Source organism: Bombus bifarius, unplaced genomic scaffold (genome assembly GCF_011952205.1).
Source record: "Bombus bifarius isolate JDL3187 unplaced genomic scaffold, Bbif_JDL3187 scf7180000009200, whole genome shotgun sequence".
In the NCBI taxonomy this organism is placed as follows: domain Eukaryota; kingdom Metazoa; phylum Arthropoda; class Insecta; order Hymenoptera; family Apidae; genus Bombus; species Bombus bifarius.
Window position 1 is genome coordinate 543,527 of NW_022884965.1, and position 12,185 is coordinate 555,711.

At 44.3% G+C, this 12,185-nt stretch overlaps 1 protein-coding gene across 5 annotated transcripts in view; it reads right to left on the reverse strand.

Moving 5' to 3' along the window:
- The window catches only part of LOC117214191, a 41,406-nt gene that overhangs the window by 11,662 nt on the left and 17,559 nt on the right, over positions 1-12,185 (reverse strand). For all 5 annotated transcript variants that reach the window (XM_033460070.1, XM_033460071.1, XM_033460073.1 and 2 more), the window contains one exon: positions 1,165-1,342. In XM_033460070.1, coding sequence (XP_033315961.1) covers positions 1,165-1,342 — 178 coding nt within the window. The remainder of the gene's footprint in view (positions 1-1,164; positions 1,343-12,185) is intronic.

Genomic DNA, 12,185 nt, shown 5'->3' on the forward strand with positions numbered 1-12,185 from the left:
CAAGTAAATTACTTAGTATTACCCTTAACGATACAGGCAGAAGTTCGGTGATTGCTGCGGTAATTTGTTAACTTTTATACTATTCGCCCACTATAAAGCATCATTTTGACGTACGACGTGACTTTTCCCATCAAACATGGTGATTCGACCGGGAAACAAGTTTCTTCGATTACCGACTCTACGTCACGCGAACCATCTCGCGTAAACAAAATTCTTTTATTCGATATCGAGATATTTGTTAAAAGTATATGAAACGTAGCCGCCAACAGGCGATTTTAGATGGTTGAAATCTTAGTTCGAACAACAGAGTATAGCGCATTTAGTGTTATCGAAAATGTTTAATTCCACGAGTAGTGCAGCTTGTTGGTGGACGTTCTGAGGCTTGAGAAGCATTCTGTTCAGGTCTGGAAACGGACAAGAAATAGAAATCTCCACGGAATCTCGTAATACACGAGTCCTGGGAATACGGGAGAGTATATCCATTAGACTTGTCTATATCTGGACGACAATACCGCATTTCGCTTTTGATCCGACTCCTCGTATTATTCGCTCGAGTTTCAATTTACCGCGCTACCAATTTCTACCCGTATTAGTTGATCGTGTACGAGAATCGTTTCCACGTTTTTGCTCGCAATCCGTTTGTTCACCCGTTTGCACGTGTCCTCTCGATCAATTATCAGCTGATTCGAAGAAACGTTCCGCGGCTGTATTTTACAATGAGAAAAAATGTTGGCTCGACAGTAGGACAAGAATTATATATTATAACCCCTCTAATCATTTAATTAAATTGAGTTATAGTTAAGTTTAGTTAATTAAGCTAAAAACTGGGATTATACAGGGTGGTTGGTAACTGATGGTACAAGCGGAAAGGGGGCGATTCTACGCGAAGAAAGAAGTCAAAATATAGAATTCTAATTCTAATCATTTAATTAAATTGAGTTATAGTTAAGTTTAGTTAATTAAGCTAAAAACTGGGATTATATATCCTGTTGTAGAAACAATATAATTAATTTAATTAATAATAATAATTAACCGCAAAATCATTATAGTAATAGCTCCTGTTAGAACAACTAAAGATAAAATTAATGAAATTGCTGTAATTAAATAAGTTTTTTTTTTTGTAAAGTTCGACGCATTAGGATAACTTTCGAGGATTATACTTGCCTGTACATTAATCCCCCTGTGCAGGATTCGAGCAAAGCACCGCCAAACACGCAAACATAGTATTGCGTACAGTCACGAGGATGAGGGTAATATCCAAATTCCTCGGGACACTCGAATTCCAATACCGCTTCGTTTCTACTCGCTCTGGCGCTTCTAGGAATGGGGTTTCGTTGACATTCTGAAAGCAGAATAGGATACGATTAAGTTGAGACACGTTCGATATCCGCCTCCGCAGCAGAAGTGGTTTAACGAAAAAATTCAGAACGATAAAAGATACTGTCCACGGGGATCCGATACAGTTTGAATTATAGTAGTGTATGTTCCCGTATCTCGATGTGGATCGGTTGAGGTATTGGAACGTGAGCGGTAGACGAGATGGTGGATTGCGTAACGCGGATTGTAAGTAACCGGATTTTTTGGTCGACCTTGCGCGTACGCACATTCGAGAAATTCGAGCAACCAATGTTTGCAGATTCGGATGCACCACAACAACGACTAGGGAAGGGAAAGGGGCAACTGAAATCGAACACTTGGCGCCAAATTTTTCGTAATCGATACGATGTGGTCGCTATGGTGCGAATTTGCGAACGATATTTCATCAGGAGTACAAGAGAGATATGAAGCGAGCGAGATGCGTTGCGTTTGGCAGCGGTTGCGGTGCCACTTTGTTACCAGCTAAATAATACGCTATCGTTGAATATAGTTTCTACGTTCTACCATTGTTTCGTCTGCTGGCGGATTCGATTATCCCACTAAAGCTTTCTGGCACAACTTCATCGTGAGACCGCGCCACCGCTGGAAAGACGAATTGATTTGTTAGAAACGTGACTTACGCCATTCCTTGTTGTACTTTCGTCGTGAGAATACGTGCCTGTACAGTAACGCCTAGGCCGGCTGCTTGTATGTAAATCCTTTTTCACGTCGTTACCACTTCTATAACGGTGTTACCGGAGTTGCGACTAAACTGTCAAAATCTATGAGCCAATGCTTCCGTTAGATATCCTCGTTCACCACTTAAGACAGGGTAGCACGAGTGTGTCAAATTTGACAAAAGTTAGGAAAAACGAGAAAGTGGTAAATACATACGAACGAAACGAACTATACGAGTCGAAAGTTGGCGTTCGCTTCTATTTTCCAACTTTTCCCCAATTGCCGATCGAAAGCGATAGCAACCACGTGCATCGAAAGCATTTCTGGGTCAACGTTTTTGCGCTCAGCGGAGCTACGAGGCGCGGTGAAACCGTGGAACGCCCAACTCCCGGTGTGTTTCTTTACCTTCCCATGTGCGGCGAAGGAATAACAGAGCGATTACATAATTGTCATTAGGCTGCGCGCATCTGACGCGCGGGATACCGGTAATGAATTTTTGTTGATGCGAAGGACGAGAAGAGACACCCGTTACCGGTAGAATTAAGCAACTGTAATTGGAGATGCGGGTTGTATCGGAGCCGCTGCGAAGGTAAGCCTCGCGTAATAACTCGTAGACGCGATCGATCACCGAGAACGCGTTTAATTAGATCAAGACCGGTTTATCGAGGCAGCGGTCGGAAATTCAATTCTTTCGCAAGTTTAACACGCCCTTATTGTTCAACGAGACGGAGAACATTTTTCTGTACGATAACACCGAGGAACAAAAAGCACGAGAAACAAGAACCGTTTGGCCAACCTTCGCCTTCCAGTTTCGCGGCGTTCCATCCAAATGCTTTCAGTTTTGCAAGTAAAATATGAAGTCATGCGGCAAGGGTTCGACGCACGTTGGAAATTTTCTTCGTCCGACAGTGTAAAAACGAACGGCCTGGTTTGTAACCGCGAGGGTACTTTCTATTAGCGACCTAACGTGGTTCGTAACGGTCGCTGTTCGTAACATGCGTGGACACATCACGGATACCAGTCGTTAATTGAAATTACACGGAATTGTGGAAACTGGTGCGCCGCGAAGCGCGATTAACGTGGCAGCCCTTGGCAAACAAACAAGAAAATATGATTATAGATGCAATCGTTCCCACCCAAGCGACTTTTACTTTTATACCTCGTTAATAGACCGACCTCGCTAAATCGCGGCACACATGAATCACACTTTCGTTTCGTAATACGAAAAGCTGCGTAAATCCTATTAAACCACCTATAATACCATCTATAATCATCGTGGTCAATTACCATCGCGTGGTCATCGCGAACAAACTATCTGCTGGAATTGTTTATCGAACGTGGCGACGATTACGAGGGCAACGCGCGTCCTCGTGGATGTACTTCGAGCAAGGAGACGCAGCTTGGCGCTCTTCCCGGTGTCATTGAAAGTATCAACTAGCCGCGACGAAGGTCACCAGGAAAAATCGAAATGGAGGAAAGTGAGCTCTCTGGACTGCGTGACGGGATCGACCTTGAAGAGAATATAGTTCAGAAGGTACGACAAAACGAGCATTCGGACGAATATCCTGATACCGTTCTCTCGACCTTCCGATAGACCGACGTCGACCTTGCCGCAATGGTAAGGCAGCTGATCCTTAAATATTTGTCGACCCTTTCGACCACGAATTCCTACGATTCTCCTTTTGGAACACGATCGCTTTACGACTTTCCTTTTCGGAGGAATGATATACGATACCGATAACCCATCTCGTCGTTGTTGTAAGGAATGCGACGTTGCAGTACTTACTGCGGTATCGCATCGAGTCGCAATTCAATTTCCTCCGCAGCGGCGCGATCTTTTCTCCTGGCGTGAAATCGATTTCGCGTGAGGAATCCTCTTTCCTTAAGAGGGATAATAAGATTTCTTACGGATCTCGTACGATTCTGACATTTGCCTGGCGTTCGTATAAAATGTAATGCGATCGAGCGTCAGGGCCGATGACGAGAGGTGTTTCAGACGTTCTAGAAAGGCGAATAATATACTGATCCCGTGAATGTTCGCGCACTTTGGCTGCGATGGAGTAAATGTCAAATGAAACGCGGTCCCACCTTCGACGCGCGTTCCAATTTTTCGTCACTCGTGTACGCGTACATTCTCTGACCGTGCTCCTTGGCATTCTTTTAGTCGTTTGACCTTCGTTGTTAATATGTCTCCGTGTATTTTATTTTTCCAATCAACGCGAGCTACTTGTTATCGTTTGATCGACGTGTTAAGAAGCCTTCGCGGATTCGTAGGAGGGCGCGTGCTCGGCCAGACATTCCTCTCGTTAAAATCTTGATAATGGAGAATAAACGGGGGAGTGGCGGTCGTGCGCGGCTCATTGTGACGGAAAAATTACAAAACTCGTTGAACGGCCGAGCCGGGTTTCGCAAGAGCTGCGGTTTTCGGCGGGTTCTTTTTGTGAGAGAGATACTCGCTGAATTTTCACATGACATCAACCGGGGGTGGGTGGCAAAGAGAGGCGGGAGATCGTGGATGTAAAGTTACACCATTCAGCCTTATTGAATGTTGCAGAAATGTGAGAACTGTATTACCAGACAGACAACGTGGTCTCATTATCGCTCACAATAAAGCCATCCTGGAGGAACGCCTTCTTCGATGTATAGCTGAGAAATGATTACGTTACGCTGATTATCGTAACGCGCGTTTTAACGAGCGCGCTTTACACCGGCAGCTACCGGACTTTTGATTTTAAATCGTTAACGATTTCGTGGTAATTGGAAAAACCGTGAAACTATAATTTAACTACCTCGTGTTCGCGTTTGGAATTCTCATATTTCAAAGCGTATGAAGCAGGACCAATCGCATCGGAGACACCAATTTGTTCGACACGAATGTAAAAATGGGATAAGTCGATCGGCAAACGTATCATCAATACCATGGAATCACGAACATATTAACAAATATTTAACAATACAATATTTAACAATATTTACAATACAATTTAACAATATTTTACAATATAATTAACAAATTATCGTCGGCAACTTGGTACGCGTGAGTTTCCGTGCAATTAGTACCAGCGGTTGGTATTTTACCTAATCACAGTCCTGCTGGTCGTTCAAACATAATTCGGAAACCATAAAATCATTGTCCGTGCAAAACCAATAGGAGTGCCGAGTTAAGTGACGCCTAAACATGTCGTAAAACTAGCAATTTCAGGGGTTTCCCGGAACGTGTCTAACCTTTGGTAGCAGAGGCGATAATAGTCGAAATTTAAGAAACAGATTGTTTCTCGGTACCGATATTACCGTAAATTCGTCCCTTCTAACGACCTACGGCCATATAAGGTGCCTATTTACCACCTATAACAAACTCGTCAGTCCATAAATTACGTAATTGCGACCTGTTAGAACGGCTAATTAGAATTTTTACACGCTGAGAATAAAGCTGGCTGAGTATGTAACGAAAGACGAGGATAGCTTTGCGAGACGCTGGAATCAGCCGTTGACGCATTACAGACCTCTCTAATAGACTACGAGGTAAATATCATAACGACAACCTAATAACATCTCCCACATTGCAAGGAGCTCGGTACTTGAATACCGTACGTTCCTGGGATCGCAGGATCACGCAACAGTTGGTCCGTGCAAAACGAAACGAACAACTCCTTCGAAATATGAAAACCAGGAGGACGATTTTCATCGCCACAACGCCATCGTAAACTTTCCGTTGCCTCGTAAATTACGCGGTTTACGATTGTGTTTTTAACGAGATACGGATCTTTCGAGATAAACGTGCATGTAAAAAGGGCTTCGTTCGGGAACCGCGAAACGGGAAGCGATTTTCAGTATCGAACGGTGGAGCGATTCGCGTCCATAGTTTGCAAAGCAACGAGAGTCGCCGGGGCACTCTGTAAATCATAGGACTATGGTTTTCTAAGGCGTTACAAGTGGAAGTTTGCAGCGAAAGACGCGGGGCGAGGAAGGAACGACTTACGAAGCTAAGAGAAGTGAAAGTCATACGAATGGCAACGAGAGGGAGAAAAAGAACGCGGGAAGGAGGCAGGCCGAGAAAGAAGAGCGAGCGAGAGAAGTCATGATAAAAGAGTTAGCGAGTGAATGAGTGAAAGTGAGTTGGAATACCGAAGCGGGGCTTTAAAACTGGAACACGGCTTGCATAATATCGGACAGTTTAAACAGTTTAAGGCGCGTGCATGTCCGCGGTTACCGCGTGTCCACCTTGCCACTTTGCTAAACATATTGCACGGAAATTTGCTTAGAATTTCAAGCCGGACGTCTATTTTCAACGTTCGTTCCCATTAATTCTGAGAAGAGATCAAGATACTTCCGCGGTACCCATGGTCCGCCACTTGCAATTTCAATACGATTACGCAATCGAATGCCATATAGCACATCGATAGTCCGTCCTTTCTTCGTTGCAGCTAATTCCATATGTAAGACTCGCTTGTTAATGCATTGTACTCTCGAGTTTTCCCATGATTAATAAAGGTCCATACAGTTGCGGCAAATTAAATACCTTCGTTCGCGATTGCATGCAACGCGAAGCAGCAATTACACCGTTCTAGACTGTACAAACCCGAATCACGTTTGCGCGAGCCCGGGAATGTAGCAACGTAATATCATAAGCATACTCCAGTTGCATTGAGTTCCCGCCAAATAAACTCGCAGTCGCGAAATTACGGAATTGCATCTTGTTGGTACGATAAATTCAGATCTTAAACTTTTCCATTTTCAATTTTTTAAATTGTGCAACGGCAACGAATTACCGAGACGGTCTCTGTATTGAATAACACGGTCGATAGGTGACTCGGAACTTTTCCTCGTGACTTAGGCTTTCCTGTGTTCCTCTTCAACGATCCGGCACACGATCTCGGAATAATTTGATTACTCCCTAGCGATCGGAAAGGATTGCTCGATGATCGAATCAGCTGCGCGCACAATTACCGTCGAGTCACGCGTCCAATTACGCAAAGGAAAAGTGTATAATTATTATAGATCCAGAATGCGCAATCCCTAGTTTTTTGTAAGAACACACCAAAGGCAACGAATCTTGTCTTTGCTTTCCATTTATGGAATTCTCTTGTTTTGGAAGGGTGAACGTAAACTTTGAAACTGATTCCATCAGTCTCTTGGGTGGAGTTGATGATGAAATTTATAGAAATTGAAATATTTTGTGATCGTGTCGAAATTGAAAGACCCTGACAGAAGCGAAAGAAGCGAACTATCAGTTGCGATTGGGAAACTATAATTCCCGTATTAAGCTGGATCGTAAATCAAGGTAGGAAGAAATGTTGTCATTAACAAATGACATCGCTTATAAATTGAATGTGATTAACATAATCGAGTACACGTTACTACCGATTTCTACGCGGAAGCGCAGCAGTTTGCGTCAATTTCGTGATACAGTTTCGAAGCCTGCTTACTCTATCTAACCGCTGTTAGTGGTCCCACCGATCAACGCCAAACTAAGCGGATTTCTCTTTCCGATATAGTTTCCTCGCGGCACGAACACCCAGATTGTCCGTGCACCGGAGCGGAGTTTCGCAATCTTGATCGTTGTGTGCGCCAGCAAAAAGAGGAATTTGTGAATCGAGCAAACAGCGTGGAAAACACGGGCCTATCGCGTTGGCGGGTCATTCCAAGTCAGAGAACACGAGTAAGTACGATTCACGTCGTGAGTTGCTTCGAGTTTCATTGCCAGCCGCGATTGCCGCACAACGAATAGGCGCACTGTTAATTTCGATGTTTTTCGCATTTGGCATGGAATCAGAACGTTGGATTTCGCGCGATCCAACAGTTTTGCCGAGTATATCACGAAAAACGAGGAATTTCAAGCATCGCCTTCCTGTCGTTCTTGTAAATCTCGAGAATTTATACGACTCGTTGAATAGACTTCCGACTTCAACAGAGAGAGAGAAAGATACGAGAGTCTGTAAATCAAAGCATTTCTCTCGATCGACGCACCGCGTACTTCGTTCGAACGGTAAAACGAGCATTGCGTTTGATTCGCAATAAATTAAAAGCAGAATCGTTTCCGCGTCGATTTCACGAATACCTGTGACGCCTACGGGCTGGGAAATCTAACGAATATATCTGCTCCGTGTAACGGTTTTTAGGTTTCTTTGCGTGACTTTGGGAACCGATTCCCACTTTAAGTGGAGCATCGAATCGTAACCGCACCGGTTACCGTCACCCGCTACACCCTGCGTTTTATTCAATCCGATACAGTCTTGGAACACGATATGATCGGCGACCATAACGAAACGTCTAAAAAACGCGCATGCCATTTGTTGTCTCGCGTTTCTCGTTAGGATCGAAGCCTTCTTCTTCTTTACGAATTACGTAGCCGTCCTTCGAGGACAGGCAGATCCGTTTATCTAGGAAGGATGAAAGATAAAAGGATTGAGCAATGCATAGTAACGAAGTGGAAACAGTGGATTCGGTGAAACATCCGTCGACCTTTCTCATTATTAAACGACGGAGAACGACCTCGAAAGGAAGGGACAAGTGGAAAACTAGCAATCACAGAGATGTGCATCGTGCTGTGTCTCCGCGCATGGGCATCGTATATGGTAATAATCAGAAGATGCATAATGCTTTGCGCAATCGTCTATCAATCCAGCCATGTGTTCGGATTAGGTGAGAATTAATCCTTTCGACATTGAGTGGACGAGTGAAAGGTGGAAATGTTCCCTGACGATTAACGTCGACAAGTGTCGTGCAAGCAAGCGCGTACGAATCAGCAGAACGAAGACGCGCGCCAATAATTAGCAGTAATTGCGAGAGTATTGTATTAGCGGTTCGCAATTAAATTCATAATCCCAGCGGTACAATTGCAAGATGGAACGTGACGACCGAGAATAACTTGCGACCCAGTTTCTACATCACGTGGACCAATTACGTTCGCCGAGGAAAACTTTCTTGGGGAATTTCTCTCTCGAAAGCGATACAGTTTCGTGGCATTGTGCGACCACCCGCTTTCGTAACACTTACGTTTTCATTTACGGACTGTGAATATTCGTTACAGCGACATTTCATCGCCGACAAATAGCTTTGTCGAGCTAACCATGTCGAGCTAACACGCGCTAAACTTTTCCACTTTAAGACATTTCGTCTTTTGTCTTTTTCTTTTTCATATTCATAAAGGAAACTTTTAAAGGATAAGTCTATTAGGCAACTGATTAGCAAAAAAGCAAGAATCACGTACCACTTGAGCGGCGACCGAACGGGTGTTAACAGATTCCGATACGCAAGTCGTATCGTGAAACGACAAAGACACGACCTCGATAGTTGTGCCATCGCGTCCATGGAAACTGTTTTCTAGTCAGATCGACGAGATTCCCTCTACTCCAGCCGTAAACCGAGTATCCTCGGGTGAAAGAGAATTTACAAGGCCGCAGGCTTCTTGGTCAAGTGAATCGGTGTTTCTAGACGCGCGTCTTAGTACGTGGATGCAATCGGGTAACGGTGCCTCGTCCACTGGACGGCCTTAAAAGTGAAAAGACGCATCTGCCAAAAGAGGTGGCGATGAATACGAGGTCTCGTACTCGTATTTCCGCCTGTTTCCCTTCGATATTTCCCGCAGTAATTCCGTTTTACCTGGCGTACGGAATACGTAATACAAATAGCGTAATACAAATTGGATAGAACGAGACAAGCGCGCTTTCGTAACCAGTGGACGACTCGATAAAAGCGAAACACCGACCATAATTTAGCGAGATCGGCCAAACGAAGTTAGAAGACTTCCGCCGTTCTTCCAATCAACGATATCGGACTCTGCATCGACCGACCGTTTAATCGTATACCTTTCAAAAGTCTTTTTTCAATCAGCCTGCATCGAAGCAACGCGATTAAATCATTCTTTTAACGTTAACGTTAGTATGGAACGTATCAACTGCTAACTTCGAGTAGTTTATTTAACAAATATCGGTAGCAAAGACCAGCGCGCGAAAGTAACGCTCGCATATAATGGCTAGTTGCTTTTAACGATCGATTTCCACCGGAATATACCTACGTATTAACGTTTGAGAAGAAATTGGCAAGCGATCGAGTCGAATTCCCACGTGCGAAGCGGCTAATTAGAACGTCGCGTTATAGAACGGTTGTTCGGATTAGAAGTTATTGACCGACGACGCAACAGCGCGAACGTGACTCACAGTGACGTACGCGACGCGATCGGAAACATATTTTACGAAATAAAACTTTACAATCACGGGATGCCGTGGGATAGGCTGCGCGTCATTCCCCTTACCCTTTTACCCGTGATTAATCGTCTGTTTAAGAGAAAGACCGCTGAGAGATCGCGTTTGTTCGCAGGGCTGCTTGCAACTTCACCGATATAAACGAATGCATAATGGTAACCAGTGAACGCCCCTCGCTCCAGTCTTCAATCCTGCGGATCACTTGGGAACACCTACTCACGATTCGCTGGATCCCTCGGCGTTATTAAAGATACTCCGACCTCATCGGCATTCGTGCCTCGATCCCACGATCTTCTCTCCCCTTACAAATCTCTTTCTACTTAAGTAGCGACCAAGTGCCGGAAGACGAGGTCGTTGATGCTGCGTGGGCAGCGGATTCACCGAATATTCAAACAGGACCTTAACCTTCCGCTTAGACCGTTAGGTAGATGAGCGCGCGCGAATCGTCGTGAAAGTAAATTCGTGAAGTCATAGCACGAGGAAGAGGAAAGTAGGCGTGAAAGGAGATACGTGAGTGAGTTTTTTTAAAACATTCGTAAATTAAGTTGCTGGATAACAACTTGCATAAAGGTACTCGTTGCGTTAGATACGGAAGAAACCGCTATCGATCTGAGATCGGTGCAAGACGTCAGAAAGGCAGCGGCAATTCGCGCATAATCAAAGAGTCCGTATGAAAGAAGCGTATAAGGCGCTGCCGTTTCTCGAGATGATAGCATTGTCGAAGCGGTAAGTAATCAGTAGGTGGTCGAAAGCACGAATCACCGATTGTTTAACCTTGCAATTCAGGTTATGCAAAAATCGCGCGAGACGGAGAACGTAGAAAGCGGTTACCTCGTTAAGCACGATTATTACGTTCCGAACGAACACGTGATTAATTACTATGCCACGAGATTGACATCGAACGTTCGTTGCATCGACGAAGACAATTCGGAGAGATTACCTTGTGACGCGAGAGGAGAGTACAAAGAAAGTACGAAGACGAAAGGTTGCGCAAGTTAACTTCTGACAAATATTAACAATCGAAGATGGAAACAAACCACCGCATTAATCCTCACGAATCACGCTCCGAAAATATATCGCGGTTATCGTTAAATAACAGACAAAACGTTTGTTGAAAAAATTATTCCGCGGATCCAATTCATAATTGCGATGCTATAGATTTGATCGCGTGAAATGCACACAGGCGTGGAAATGTACCGATCGGCCATGAAAGTTACGCAGTTACAGGGGCGTGTGCGAACAACGTGTTTAACCTTTGCTATTTCGATTCGCGTACAGCCACGAGTTAGAAAGGTGCAACAAGCGGGACACGGTGTTCGTTTCAAAATTTCCTGAGACCCATTCCCACCGTCTCCGTTCTAATTTTCATCTCGTGTCGTAAACAAAGCGAAACGCGCGCAGCCGCTTGGAATTTCCTTAGAAATTTGCATGAATTCGCGATTCCCTTTATCTCGCCGTTAACTTTCGACCGATTCGTGGCGTCGTGAATCACGACGCTAATATCGAAATCCGGGGCACGTAACGTCCATCGGAAAAGATCCTGAACGATGAATATCTCGTGCAAATCTTTCAGATAAATTACTCGTAAATTCGAAACGCTTGTTTCCATTGAAAATGACAAGCGAGGAGAAGAGAGGGATAGATGTCAAAATGTAGTTAATCTTGCCTTTCTACGCGTGACTCGAAACGATCACTTTGCGAAATTCTATGCTCTCAGTGGAACAAGAGAGCATAAGACTCGCGTGATGAAGCAAGTGGAAAAGGAAGGTAGTGATCAGGCGCGATCTGTTGTGCCCGTAAGTACTTGTAGCCGTGATTTCAAGAAATCCGACGTTCGGTATATCCGAAGTATAAACTACTATTGTACGCAAAGTTTCAACATCGGTGTCGTGTTAGCAAGTCTGTAAGTAGACCGAAATGCTTGATATTGACAAAGCAACGTTTGAC